The sequence below is a fragment of the Carcharodon carcharias genome, chromosome 12 (assembly GCF_017639515.1).
Source record: "Carcharodon carcharias isolate sCarCar2 chromosome 12, sCarCar2.pri, whole genome shotgun sequence".
NCBI classification, from domain to species: Eukaryota; Metazoa; Chordata; class Chondrichthyes; order Lamniformes; family Lamnidae; genus Carcharodon; species Carcharodon carcharias.
This window is the reverse complement of record NC_054478.1, coordinates 73,611,907-73,627,289: the sequence shown is the minus strand read 5'-3', so window position 1 is coordinate 73,627,289 and position 15,383 is coordinate 73,611,907. Positions and strand designations below refer to the sequence as shown.

General features: G+C 40.1%; 1 protein-coding gene across 5 annotated transcripts in view; it reads left to right on the top strand.

The window, feature by feature from the left end:
* The window catches only part of fmnl2a (formin-like 2a), a 269,355-nt gene that overhangs the window by 240,954 nt on the left and 13,018 nt on the right, over window positions 1–15,383 (top strand). For all 5 annotated transcript variants that reach the window (XR_005944561.1, XM_041200688.1, XM_041200691.1 and 2 more), the window contains exons 18-25: window positions 803–1,037; window positions 2,584–2,652; window positions 3,937–4,017; window positions 4,150–4,279; window positions 5,154–5,317; window positions 9,398–9,499; window positions 10,537–10,635; window positions 14,348–14,471. Coding sequence is in view for 4 of the 5 variants with exons in the window: in XM_041200688.1 (XP_041056622.1) it covers window positions 803–1,037; window positions 2,584–2,652; window positions 3,937–4,017; window positions 4,150–4,279; window positions 5,154–5,317; window positions 9,398–9,499; window positions 10,537–10,635; window positions 14,348–14,471 (1,004 nt within the window). In the remaining variant the exon portion in view is untranslated. The remainder of the gene's footprint in view (window positions 1–802; window positions 1,038–2,583; window positions 2,653–3,936; window positions 4,018–4,149; window positions 4,280–5,153; window positions 5,318–9,397; window positions 9,500–10,536; window positions 10,636–14,347; window positions 14,472–15,383) is intronic.

The following is a 15,383-nucleotide window of genomic DNA, read 5'->3' as shown; positions in this document are numbered from 1 at the left end:
TGGCGGGAGGAGTTCAGGGGTGGGGGGCGAGGAAGGAGAAGAGAGTCCGGCAGGTTGCCTTGTGTGGGCTTAGAATGGGAAGGGGGAGTGCCTTCCTCAAGGGTCTCTTTCACTGGATGTGTCCATCACCCACCCCAACAATGTCTGCGTTCCTCAGGCGTTCCCTCCCTCCCTGGTCACTCCACCATCTCACCCCCCCCGGGCCATACCTCCCCTCCCTGCTGTGAGAGCTCCTGCACTCACCTGTTGCTGGATTCTGGGCTTAGAACCTGGGACTGCTCGTAGCCTCAGTCCTGGCCACTGCTGCCATTGGCCAATCAGATTGGCCAGCAGCTCACTGGGACAGGATTTCCACTAGAGCAAGGGGCAGAAGCCCCATCTCCAGCCATTTAATGCTGTTGTGAGGGTTAAGTGTCTGTGATCAGCGAGAATGCATTCCCCGCTGACTCTTTGGGTGGCGGAGGGGGAAACTCTGCCATCCATAAATGTCCTGCCCTTAAATCAGCTCTTCCAGTGGCCCAACAGGTTTATCCAGTGAATAGCTGTGAGCAAACATTCCAACAAGGAACTAATGTCCTTAGGAGAGGTCTGGCAAGAGGAAAATTGGGAAATGGATAAGGCTGATGATAGAATCTGCCTGTGGTATATTCAGACTTAACGTCTGATAAATAAAAGTGGCTTTTTAATGATTATAGAAATGTATATTTTATGCTGTAAACATTAGCAGTATAGTTCTACTGAAAGGGAATATGCATTGATCATAATTTGTTATAACTAATTTTTTTTTTTTGGTTTATATTAGGTTTGACCTAAAGACATTACCCGTGGACTTTGTTGAGTGCCTGATGAGGTTTTTGCCAACAGAAAATGAAGTTAAGGTTCTGAGACAGTATGAAAGAGAGAGGAAGCCATTGGAGAATCTAACAGACGAAGACCGATTCATGGTGCAGTTCAGTAAGGTTGAAAGACTGATGCAGAGAATGACCATTATGGCATTCGTTGGAAACTTTACAGAGAGCGTTCAGATGTTGACACCAGTAAGTACTTGTCGCCATTACAATCTAAACTTGAATTGGTTCAAAGACTTATCTTTGCTCCATTAAGCCCAAAGGGTGCAGACTTAAACGTATATGGTGCATAACTGGTTGAATCAATCATCAGCAGGTTTGGCTGGACCACATCAAACACTGCTCGCCTCTGTACAAGCTAGAATACAAAGATAATGAATGACTTCTTTCCACCACTGCCAATCCTTTCCTTAAACCCTTGTCCTCAGCCCACTCCATCTTCCCATCCATCAACAAATGCAAGAAACCTAGCGATGATTTTGTCACTATTATTGTGACCATCTGTTCAGTTACCTCTTCTACGTCCCTTTCTATTGCCGATCAAGCCATGCTTCCCTCCTTTCTCTACCTCCTTTCTCTAACCTTGAACCCACATTTTTCTCTTTCACTTTGAACTCCCCTCATATCCTCTTTGACCTCATCTTGTCCATGGGAACACCTATTGTCTCAACATTATTAAAACTACAGTGTTCCCTTACTAACAACACTATGGGTGTTCCTACAACACATGGACTCCAGCAGTTGAAGAAGGCAGCACATCAGCACCTTCTCAAGGGCAGTTAGGGATGGTCAATAAATGCTGGCCTAGCCAGTGATGCCCACATCCCACGAATGAGTATATATAAAAAAAAACTCCTGGGCCCGCATTTTCCCCCCGTCAGGGCTATGCACTCCCTGTGCGGGCTGGGGGGCTTCCCTCAGGTGGGGAGTGCACTCTATCGCGCATGCGCGCGACAGAGCGCACAAATCCCCCTGATGCAAAGTGCTGCCTCAGGGAGACTGGCTGCGATGTAAAAGTTGAATTTCAAGTAATTAAAAACTTTCCCTGCCATGTCCCCTCATGTGACTCTGTCATGAGTTGGAACAGGTCCATAAGCTTTATTGAAACATTTGTTAAAATTTTAAAAACCCTCATGTAACCTCATCCCGCCCATGGATGAGGTTTCATGCTTTTTCCAAGGCCCGCCTGGGCTCCCGGCCTGCCTGCCAACCTTAAGGTTGGACGGGCAGGTTCATCAATCCGGTTAATGAGTATTTTAATGGCCTTAATTGAAAATCTAAATGACACAGGGTGAGGTCAGGATGCACGCCCGACGTATCCCCGCGTAATTTTACACATCAATGAGTGGGTCCCGCCCCTGCTCACCAATCGGGAAAATCTGCCCCTGATCACACCATTCTCCATCCTGGCACTCATCAGAATTCCTGACCTGTATAACTCTACCTCTCTGCCTCAAACAGCTGTGGAACTAAAGTGAACTTTTCAATTTAAAACTTGCTAGATATGTATGCAAACTGTATTTTTTTTAATTAGGGTATATTGTATAGGTAAATATTCTTATGGCCTGTATATAAGAAATGCAGATTAAAATTAGGTATCAGCAATTGTAGTTTATCCATAGTGTCTCAGATATTCACATGCTAATCCAAAAAAAAACTTTGTTCAGAGAATTAATAAGAATGCAGTTCATTTCCTTAAGCTGGCAATCATTAACATCCATTTCTTTCGATTTAGCAACTCCATGCTGTAATAGCAGCATCCGTATCAATAAAATCATCTCAAAAATTGAAGAAAATACTGGAGGTAAGTAGCAATTATCTTAGTGTCTGACAGTATAAATACCCCCTGAACATAAATAGAACAACAGTATTCCTGCAAATGGGGTTTCCTTCTAACCATTCTTTTAGATATATATACTTGTATATAAACAGTATATATTTTTATTAACAGATCTGCCATGGTGCTGCTAATGGTGAGTTGGAAGTTATGCTGATTTATAGCAATAAGGGTGTCACTGTGAAGGTGTATTGGTGGGGGGTGGTTGGGGAAGGAAAATGTTACAGGAAATCAATGTGACACTTAAAAGGAAACGTGTGCCATATGCAAGAGTTTAAATGCAGCATTCTATGTATTAATTGTGCTTTCGTCCTTGTTACATTACATTCGTCCTACTCCACACATCATGCTTTAGAAGGTCAAAAAGACAGTCATTCCCAGTTATTTGTTTTCTGACCTTGATAGCCTGGTTACTCCCACTTCCCCCTCCCCTTCTTCAAGGTAGAATTTACAAGTAGATGCCAAACATTAGTCTCAACTTAAAACTATTTTTGATTGCTTTTCTGCAAGGAGTCTCTAAGCAGTGCCTTTAAAGAGACCAGTCCAGTTTAATATTACTCCACCTTTGCAGCTGAGCATTAGTCTCCTTCAAGCCCAAACTGTGCACGAAAATCCTGGGAGGTTGAGAGTTAATTTTTTAAAAGACTTGCCTAAAGTATATTTTAAATGTATTCAGTAATCTGTCACAATTTTTGATTGGCTCAGATTTCCACAGCTAATCTAAAGATCTGGCCACTGACTACTTATTTCACCATTTCTCACCACCACCCTCTCAAACTTTTGAGATATCTCCTGACTCACCATGAGCAATGTCAAGGGAAATCTATTAGCGATTGTTTGAGAATGCCAGTGTTCACTGAGTTAGAGACTTATGGATTTGGATTTATATGGAAGTGGATTTTAAAGGCTAGAGCGATGCAGTGCTCAAAATTCTATGTTTCATAATTAAGAAAATTTCAGCAGCTGAAGAATCCTGCTTTGTAATAAGATCCTGTGAATTTGGACAGTTAAGGACAATAAAAATCAAGTAGCAACTGTGAATTTAGTGTTAAAATTATGGAACATTATAATAAAATCCATTTTCACTAACTGTATTTAGAATGGATGAAATGGTGCCCATCACCAGATGTACTGCAGAAGTGTTAATTATTCACAATAATATCACCAGCAAGTCATTACAATATATCATGAGTTTTCAATTTATCCATGTCTGTTATTAGTTATTAATTTTAATTTTCTGTCCTTCTGTAGATAATTTTGGCACTTGGCAACTACATGAATAGCAGCAAGAGGGGAGCAGTGTATGGATTTAAACTGCAGAGTTTAGACCTGGTAAGAGATTCACATTATAAACTAGTAAATATACAAAGTTATAAATGAAAATGCATTGAAACTTTAATTGTATTTAAGGTTAATCAATATATTAAATTGCTTAAGACTAATTTTTTTCCTTCTCTTTGATAGCTTTTAGACACAAAGTCAACAGATCGCAAACAGACCTTGTTACATTACATTGCAAATGTTATTAAAGAGAAGTATCCTGACGTATCCCTCTTCTACAATGAGCTCCACTATGTGGAGAAAGCAGCTGCAGGTAACTATGTGCATTTCTCTTAAAGAAAATGTTGCTACTCCTGGAGATGGGTTTTATTTGTTCTGTTGGTATCTGTAGCTGAGTAAATAGAAAAATGAACTGTTCCCTGAGCTTCACCTATAGTGGTGTTGAACTAGCCTATGGAATGTGCACAAGAGTAAACAGAGCTAACTATATCTTGGCATTTGGCAATTTAGTCTTTAGCTCTTTCCCTTCCACTGGAACGAGTCTAATGCTTGGTTGTTGCTTTCATTTTGCAGAAATTTGTTGTTTGGGTAGTCATGTGGAAACTTGCATTCTATCTCTCAGCATTACAACACAATGAAGGCCCCTAAATTGGATAATATTGTACATGTCAGAATGTATTAAACTTTTAAAGAACGTCGAAGAATCAGTTTATTGTTGTGTGATGCAGAGATGACATGCATATGGCATGTTGGTGAGGAAATTATGTATCAGCAAGGATTCTTAAAGTCATGTTTATTATTGATTTTACAAACCAGTTTTTTCTTTAGACGCATTTCAGATATTAACTTTTTAACATGAACAATCACACAAATTGGACTCAAAAGAGACCAAGTTAAATTTGGAGAAAATTCAATGAAAATATTTTTTATTTGGAATTTTGCCGAGAAAAGTAATTAGGTTCTATTTTTTAATAAAAAGCTAATTGTTTAGTTAATAGACTGGGAAAAGAATGGATACCTGGGATGTGCAACAAAGTTTTGAAATTAGTTTATTTTTTTCTGTCACTTCAAGCGATTTTGATTCAAGCATCATAATTTGTAGCAAATGTATATGTTTATCAGGATTTGATTCTGTGCATGACATTTGAGGCATTGTTGATTCAATCTGATTTTGATGTTTTAACTAGTGTCCCTAGAGAATGTCTTGCTGGATGTTAAAGAGCTACAAAGAGGCATGGACCTCACAAAGCGGGAGTACACCATGCATGAGCATAATGTTGTGCTAAAAGAATTTCTTAATGCCAATGAAGGAAAACTGAAAAAACTACAGGATGATGCAAAAATATCACAGGCAAGAATCCTTTCCAGTAATTACTTTCACTGAGCAACCCTGGTTTAGAAAGCTAGAGTTTTAGTCAAGAAAAAATAACAGTGAAATAGAAATTTCAGTATAGCTGAATGTTTACTAATTTTGATATTTAAACTGCATGCATGCCAGCCATTAACATTTCCACTTGTTGATGCCAGCTGACAAAATTAAGTGAGGGACCTAAACTTCCTGTGCTGCCCCAAGGACCCGCTTAAGCTGAAACTTTTTTTTTATTATTCTTCTGCAATTTGAATCCAAACCTTAACTCATTTCACTTTAAATTCAGATGGGAACTGGAGTGCAGCTCAGAAAAACCCTTTTCTCCATGTACTGATTTTCTGTACTTGTGATTCCTATACTCGTGAGTATTGGTGTGTGACACCCAGTACTACAGACATCATTACTTCTTTACTTTGAGTTAAAGTCCAATTGATACAAGCTGAATGTCTTTGAGTAGCTCACATGTTGCTAGTGCTTTCTTCTGTGCTATCTTCCACGCTTAACTGTTTATTGTAATATGTAAGCTGATTCCCCCACTGAAGAGCATTGTCCAGAAGTTTATGGACTCAGAGCACCTGGTTCATCATCTATCAGTTTAAATGGTCAGAAAATCAAGGACTGTCTTTTTATTTCCAGGCTCTGCTTTCTGAGAGCAACCACTTGGTAAATCAGACTGAACATATCCCTTTATTTCACTTTAAATTCAGATGGGAACTGGAGTGCAGCTCAGAAAAACCCTTTTCTCTATGCACTGATTTTCTGTATTTGTGATTCCAGTACTCATGAGTATTGGTGGTGACACCCAGTACTGCAGACATCATTACTTCTTTACATTGAAAGACTTAACCGTCTAGCAGCAACAATTCTATATATATAATTCTAATAATAGCAAGATAATAGATTGTTATAATGTTAAGCTGTGTGTTCTATAAAGTAATAAGCTCAGGATGGAAACTTTTATTCTTTAATTTAAAGCAATCCTGGTACTGTTGGAAAAATGTACTATTGCTGGCAAATATAAATGGCTGCTGGATGCTCTTATCTCATTGGCCAAGGACAGACAGCGATTTCAGCTTTTGTACCCAGACCAATAGGTGATTTTTTTAAATTACCCATGCAGACCTTCTCTTGACATAGATTAGCAGCCAGCACAGCAGCACTTAATTGGCAATATGTAGCTGTGGGTGTCACCCCTCCCCAAAGCGGGATTGCCCCCCCACCCACCACTTTCAAGCCAGCGGCAGGACCACTGCCACCTCTGCAAAATTTATGCTGCTCTAGTTCACAACCAATTCTACTGTATACTCAACACCTTGAATTGGGTTCAGCTCCTCACCCACAGCCCTGCATTCAAAATTGGCAATGCTGTCTGTAAAAGAAAAATACACAAATGATGAAACAGAATCTCAACAACCATCAGCAACTCTCTAGGAGCCAGTGGAGATTATTTAAATCTGATCCATGACCATTCTAGATCAAACACTCCCTTTCTTTGAATCTGTAACCTCCTTTACAAACACCAGATGACTCAATGCATCAAAAGCTATCTCTGGTTAAGGTTTCATTTCATGCGATTGGAAATATAAATCCGGCCACATATAAATATTTAAACTGCAGCAGGGATGGGCCTCCCGTATTATAATTTAAATTTGCCTTTTGTAGTGTTACTTCTTATGGGTGTCCGTAAGATAAATTGACTGACATAAATGTTTATGTGGTGGAGTTATTTGATCCACACTAATGTTATGGACAGGTGTTTGGAATTGTTTTCTTTTTCAATAAGCGTTGGCGTATTTCCCAACCCCTCAGTTCTGGTGTGTTCCAATTTCTACTAATAACCCCATAGCAAACTTGAGGTAGGATTAACTCAGAAGGTTAGTTTATTGCACATTTTCAAAACTTGCGAAAAGGAGGATTCGCAACATCCCTCTCTGTACACATACAGTAAAGAGAATAGAAAATAGAAGGTTTTACAGTCCAGAGACCACAGTGAAAGTAAATATTGAATTCCAGAGTCCAGAATCAAAGTCCAATGAGGAATTCCTTCACGGGTGTCGGCAGGCTGAAAACCGGGGTTGTAAATATTGCTTTTCCCATGGTGTTGACTTCATGATGAAATAGGCACACAGAGGTGATTCAGTTTTGTAGGCATTGGTACAAAAATTCCAGCAGAGTCAGGTTAGATGGGGGCCCGTTGTCCAGCCTAGCCAGGACTTGCTTTGGTGTGGCCTGCCCATCAGGCGTTAAACAGCAGACTGGGGTTTACAGCTCAGGAAGGCAATATTAACCTGTTCAAAAAGCTCCAGTCATGTGACCTTATCTCTCCACAATGTCTTCAACAAAGCATGTTTATCCACGGTCTGGAAATTGGCTTTGTGTTCCAGGCTGATAACGTCTCAGCCATTATGGGTTGAGAGAGATGTTCTTTGTTGAGAGTCTGGTGTTTGGGAAATCATTGTCTCTGTAAACTCTCTGACTGTGCTGGCAAGTGTGATTTGTCAGATGCAAATGGCCTTTGTGACTGCCTTTGAAGTTGGATTGTGCAGTCACCAGGTGGTCTGGTAGAAGCTCCTTAGACATAAGATGTGACATTCTTAAAACTGAGAAGTGAATTCTTCTAGTTCTGGAGTCTCACAGATGATAACTCATTGACAGAGGGTCAGCTATCTTAATGTCTTTGTTCAGCCGAAAAGTCCAGTTTAAAAATAAGAAATAGCAATAAGGATATATTTTTATAGAAATATAGTGTTAGGTTCTGTTCCATCACACTAAGGAGCATCAGTAAGAACAATCACCATTGGTACTTGTGGTTTTCAGTGACAATTAATGCAGAATTCAATGAACAAGGGGAGTATGGGCATTGTCAGAAGATCCCTGCCATTTATAAGCAAGTGGGATTCGCATATATCTAGTTGCATTGAGGTTTAAACAAAATTGGGAACTGGGAGATACATTCAAACAAAACTACATAAAAATTAACTCAACTGTACTTAATCTGCATACAGCTAATGAACAAATTTGCATTTATGTAGTGCATTTCATCCTCCAACCTTTTCCAATGCATTCTTCAGCTAGATGAAGGACTTGAACTGTAGTTAGTGTTCAGAAGAAGTCATAAATAGCAACCAATTTATACATATCAAGGTCCCTCAAACAGCAGTGAGATAAATTACTAGATAACCTGTTTGAGTTGTGTCTGAGGGCTAAATGCTAACCAGGCCATTGGGAAAACCTCCCTACTTTTCAAATAGTGCCACAGGATCTTTATGATCCACCTGAGAGGACAGATGAGGCCTCAGTTTAACATCTCATCTGAAAGATGGCACCTTTGACAATGCAGAACTGCCACTGGAGTTCTGAATCTCTGATCTTTTGACTCAGAGGCAAGAACGCTACCACAGAGCTACGGTTGACATTTTAAATGGAGAAATTCATAAAAATAAATGTGAACCATAAAATATATAATATTTCTAATCTATGTCACATGAACAAATTAAGGATGACATTTTTAATAATATAATCCTGAGTTAAACATAGCCTTGGTATTCATTACACAACTGCTTGAAATGTTAACTGTAATTTTCTATCGCATATATGTGGTCACGACGAAACTAAGCTTTAATTGAACTATTTTGTTACATTTTCTTAGGTTCTTTGCCTGCACTCCATTTTTATCCTAACCTCTTTTCATTTCAGATTAGTTGAGATATATTACATATATGTATGTATGGAAACAAAACTCTGTAGTTTTTAGTAATGGCAACATATTTAGGCTGGAGATGTAATAATGGACTAGTCAAGGTTTTATTTTCGGAACAATTTGGTTTTCAGTTCACTGTTGATAAGTCTGCAATAAAAGGTAACTTCATCTCTGCCCATTAAAGAGTACTGGGTGCAAGAAATGTTTGGGATATTACATTGTCGAGTATATCAGTGAGTTGTCATTAGTATGTAGTTATTTTAATTTTGAGTCACATGTTTTTCTTCTCACTTTATTTATCATGCATTTTTAGAGCTTTTGCTGTTTTAGTCTTAATGTTTCACATTTTATGTGATATGCAGGATGCCTTTGATGAAGTGGTTAAATACTTTGGAGAGAACACAAAGACAACCCCTCCATCGGTCTTCTTCCCTGTAATTGTGAGATTTGTGAAGTCATACAGGGTAAGAGTCTTTCACCCGTTCATTAATGCAAAAGATCCAGCAAGATTTGATGTGGATTGTTGGTGTGAGTCTTTGACGTATTTGATATTAACTGATTGCGGCCACCATACTTTTAAATGTGATGAAAGCAGAAAATGCTGGAAAAACCTCAGCAGGTCTAACAACATCTGTGGAGAGAGTAACAGAGTTAGTGTTTTGAGTCAAATGACTCTTCTTCAGAACAAGAGCCATTAGACTCGAGACATTAACTATGTTTCACTCTCCACAGATGCTGCCAGACCTGCTGAGTTTTTCTAACATTTTGTTTTCTTTTCAGAATACCAGCATCCGCAGTATTTTGCTTGTACTTTTAAATGTGTTGTGCCAGTTTTCTAACATTATTGCTTCAACATTGCTGTGTGTTTATCAATCTTTCCAAGTTTTACAGAGAAGATGTTAAAATATTAACTGATTATTGTCTATACAGGTGGTAGAGATTCTGAAATGGCAGGTTTCCAACAGGCCTATAGGGTAAATTCATTCAATTCACAGTCCAGCAAAGAGTATTTCACAAAGCATTGGAGCTGCAACATTATATTTACCCTCCTATTTTAGGGAACTCCTGAATTCAATAAAGAATAGCTTTTAATTTTTTAATATATGATTTAATGCATCACTTTAAAACTAAATACAATTTTTAGCCTCAAATGATTATATAAATTAATTATTAGTCTAGCAGATCTGAGAATGCTTATTTTCAATTTAAAATGATCTAATGAGCAGTGCAACTTGTGCTGGAGCCTTGGGATGACTGTAGACTGGCATTTATTTATACCTGGGGCTCCCCTGTGTAGCAAGCAGATGTATTGGTGACAAGGGAGAGAAATGAATGAGTCCCAGCTCAGATATTTCAATAATACCGCTCTGCAGTCAGGGAATGCTCAAGGTTGTAATCCTCACAGCCACTCAGTCATCCTATTAACTGGAAATCAAGATTTGACAGTGGAGAACACTACGAAGGGAAAGAAAAGTGTCAAATTGTGTATGTTTTTTAATAGCAAGCAGATCAGGACAATGAGCTACGGAAGAAGCAGGAGCAGGCACTGTTGAATAAAATCCTTGAACAAGAAGCCATGTTGGAACAACAGGATGAAAAGGTAAAATGATATCCACTGAGGATGTGATTCAAAATTTGTCTTTTATTTGATCATTGGAAGAGGGCATCACTGACACAGCCAAAATTTGATGCCTATGCTTAATTGCCCTTGAGAAGTTAGTGGTAAACCACTTTCTTGAACCGCTGCAGTCTGTGGTGTAGGTACACCCACAGTGCTGTTAGGGAGGGAATTCCAGGATTTTGACCCAGTGATAGTGAAAGAATTATGACATAGTTCCAAGTCAGGATGGTGTGTGGCTTGGAGCGGAACTTGCAGATGGACTGCTGTCCACGTTTTTCTAGGCAGCAGAAGATCTGGGTTTGGGAGGTGCTGTCGAAGGAACCTTGATGAATTGCTGCAGTACATCTTGCAGCTGGTACACACTGCTGCCGCTGTTGCTGGTGGTAGAAGCAGTGATTGTTTAAGGTGATGGGTGGGGTGCCAATCAAATGGGCTTCTTTGCCCTGAGCTAGATAAAGCTTCTTCAGTGTTGGAGCTGCACTCATCCAGGCAAGTGGAGAGTATTCCATCACACTCCTGACTTATACCAGACAGTTGATGGAAAACAAGTAAGTCAGGAGGGAAATCACTCATTCCAGTGTACCCAGTTAAGCTTCTGGTCAATGGTGAGACCCACCCCCCCCCCGCTTCCTAATTAGTACAGTGGTTGTGCCCCACAACACAATGGATGGTATCCTTAGCATGAACACAGGATTTTATCTCCACAAGGACTGATGCATCTGCAGCAGGTAGTTTGATGAGAACAAGGTCAAGTAGGATTTTCCTTCTCTCTCATCACCTGCTGCAGGCCCTGGCAGCTATGTCCATCAGAACTTGGCTAGCATGGTCAGTAGTGATGCTACTAAGCCACTGTTGATAATTGAGTTTTGCCACCTAGAGTACATGCTTCTGTGCTTCAGTGCTTTTTGAAGTGATGTTCAACGTGAAGGAGTACTGATTCATCAGCTGAGGGAGGGTAGTAGATGATAATCAGTAGGTAGTTTCCTTGCCGATCTGTGACCTGGTGCCATGAGGCTTCATGGGGTCCGGAGTCAACCTTGAGGACTCCCAGGGCCACTCCCTCCCGACCATATACCATGCCTGGGACAGGACGTACCCAGGGATGGTGATGGAGGAGTTGGGGACATAGGTCTTCTCACAAAATCATAAATTACAACACTACTGCTCGATAAGGATGGCAGATTTCCTTCCCTAAAGGACACTAATGAACAAATTGAGTTTTACCAACAATCCTGTTTTGTGCTCGCCATTAGTTCTATTAGGTCTTTATTCCAGATTTATTTAACCAACTGAATTTAAATTCTTGAGCTGCTGTGATGCAATTTGAACTCAAGTTTCTTTAGTCCAGGCCTCTGGATTGCTACCCCAGCAACATAACCACTATGCCACCATACCTGGTGATTTTAAACTTAAAAGTTAACCTGAAGTACTAGAAAATTACAGTACAGTACAGTAAAAAGTACAGTAGAAACAGATGATAAGCACTGGTGTAAAATTCACCCTCATTTTTATGTCGGCTAGATAGCTGACGTTATCTCAAAGCTTCAGCAGTGAATAAATTGGAACTGTTCCTGCCCCTAGAGTTTGTTGTAGTGATTTGATAAGGAAACTGGCTCATCTGCTGTCAAAAGTTAACATGAGTTCACTTGAATATTGTCATTCATAATGTGGCCAAACAAGTTGATTATCAACCTGTAAACCGTGCATGGTAAGAGCAGGAGAGTCTCCTGATCAGCCAGAACTACATGATAGCTGCAGTGCAACAGCACCCCCATGATAAAAGACTCTACGTGCAACCTCTTGCCACAGTCTCCAAGGCATGCATCCTCCTCACTTCAAGGGACAGCTAGAGAGAGACTTGAATATTGTACTAACAAAATAATCAAAAATACTGAAGGCCATTTAAAGAAACTGAGCAAATTTATCAGTGGAAGAGTCAAAAGAGAGATCGTCCATTGACTGAAGTTATATCAGACCTAAGAGAAGATAGTTAGGATTGTCTGAGTTCAGCGGTTGCAGTGTCAGAGCATCACTTCATGATTTCTTCAGGGAAGTGTCCTTGGTCCAGCCGTCTTTAACTGCTTTATCAATGACCTTTCTCTGTCCTAATGTTGGGAACGAGTATTTAACTGATGATTCCAGTGTTCAAATCCATTCACAATTCCTTCAGTGATGAAGCACCCTGTGCCACCTTACAACAGGACTAGGATAACATCCAGGTTTGAGCTGATAAATGGCAGGTAACATTCCTGCTATATATGTGCTAGGTATTGACCACCTTGTACACAAGAAAACCCAATCCCCTTTCCTTGATCTTCAGTGAACCATCATCTCTGAATATCACACCATCTACATAGTTAGAATCACCAGATATTCAACAGGTTCAGCCTAATCAACACTGTGACAGGACAGAGGTTGAGTACTTTGTGACTGGTAGCTCATCTGTCCTCTCCCACCCACTACCCCTCCACACCTCTGCCTCACCCCCAATCTCTGCACCAAAGCCCAATAGCTGCAGCAACGTTCAAGAAACTCAGCACTATCCAAGAGAGAGCACTTAACTTGATCGTTGTCCCTGCCAAAACCTATCCCCTGCTCTGCGCACTGTGACTGCATTATATACTGCCTACTATTTGTGGTCACATATTTCTACTCTTTACATTATTACACAATCATAGAACACAGAAGGAACCCCATCGGGCCTGTGTTGGTTCTCTGAAAGAGCTACCAATTAGCCTTAGTCTCCTCCTTTCCCCATAGCACTGTAATGCCAATATTTTGTAGTATTCAAGTCAGATTGTATCAAAGGTTAAATTTGTGCAGGGAGCAGAGGGGCCTTGGTGTAAACATGCACCATTGAATGTAGAAAGACAATTGAGAGCATGGTTAAGAAAGCATATAACATCCTAGGTTTTATTAATAGGGGCATAGAGTATAAAAGCCAGAAGTTACATTAAACTTGTATATCACTGGTTTGGCCTCAATTGGAGTATTGCATCCAGTTCTGGGTGCCACGTTTTAGGAAAGAGAGAGTGCAGAAAAAATTCACGAGTGGTCCCAGGGATATTGAACTTTAATTATGTACATAGATTGGAGAAGTTGGGAGTGTTTTCCTTGGAGAAGAGAAGGTTGAGAGGAGATTTGATAAAGGTATTCAAAATCATGAGAGTCGGGGACAGAGTAGATGGGGAAAAAATGTTCCCATTGGTGGAAGGATTGAGAACAAGAGGGCACAGATTTAAGGTAATTGGCAAAAGAAGCAATGGTGACATGAGTAAAAACTTTTTTGTTTAGCGAGTTGTTAGGATCTGGACTGCACTGTCTATGTGTGTGGTGGAGGCAGATTCAATCGATGCATTCAAGAGGGAATTAGATTATTACCTGAAAAGGAAGCATGTGCAGGGCTATGGGGAGAGGGCAGGGAGTGGCACTAGGTAAAATGCTCCTACAGAGAAGCCAGTATAGACATGATGGACTAAATGGCTTCCTTCTGTGCTGTAACAGTTCTGTGATTCTAGGTGTTTAATGGCATTAAAATAAGTCAGAATTTTAAATACTTCAGACCAATGTTGTGCAAATGTTGAATGTTAATCTTCTCAAATCTGGTTAAACCATGTACGGGCAGAAAATCTAGCCCCACTTTATATACAACCAACTTTGTTTCTAATGCTCCTGTTTTATTACATTTTAGTCCCCATCGCATAAAACCAAGAGACAACAGCAGGAGTTAATTGCAGAACTGAGGAGGAAACAAGTCAGAGAGCACAGACAGGTCTATGAAGGGAAAGATGGTGCAATTGAGGATATCATAACAGGTAAGGAGAGGCACACTGGCCACAGAGATGAGACTAAGCTTCAGTAAACTTCTGATCCCCTGCCCCCCCCCAGCGCTCCAATGCAAAGAATCGCAAACTCATTCACCGTGATATGAAACATAGGAATGTAATTTTCTAACTTTACATATACCTAATATCTGGGCTTCAGGAAACCATTGTTGTGAATGGGATTATTGTCTTCCATTTTCTTCTTCCCTTTCAATCATGACTACTTGTCTATCCTAGTTCATCCAGGAGAGCAGGATGATCCAGGCCATTGGCATTCTCACAAAAGGTGGCCAGTGCCACCTTTTGTTTAGTCTGCAGGATTTACCCTTACTGGAGGGCTGAATAAAATTTGTTTGGAAATCATTCAGGTGTTCGAGGTGTTTCACTTTGTGGCCCATTATCAAGATAGGCGGATGTTGGATGAGACTGCTTACGCTTGTATCTCACAGATTTGAGTACTTGAAAAACAGCAGCTAGGGTAGGAAGTAACTAATCTGGTGCCAGACCTCCACCAATGCTGCTGGTAGCTAGGAGATGAGTTGCGAGAAGCCCAGGGGCAACTCTTTTCAATGATTTCGTTCCAGTAGCTCCTCAGTGATACAGTCAGATCACAGATTCAGAGGAGCGAAGATTCAACTCAAAAACCACTCAAGTTATCATTATTTTCAATCATGACCTTAATCTCCTCATGGAGGTGAATAAATAAAAGTACAAGGATTTTTTCGCTTTTCATCTAAGTCTGCATCTGTCCTAACTCTAATTGTTGATTGCATTCAGAATTGGTTTTACAGAAAATAGACGCATCAAGTTCAATCTTTTAACAAGTGTGTGAGATTTGACACAGTCCTTATTAATTGGAACAGTTCCGTGACTATCAGAGATGTAAGCTTCACCTCATGCCTG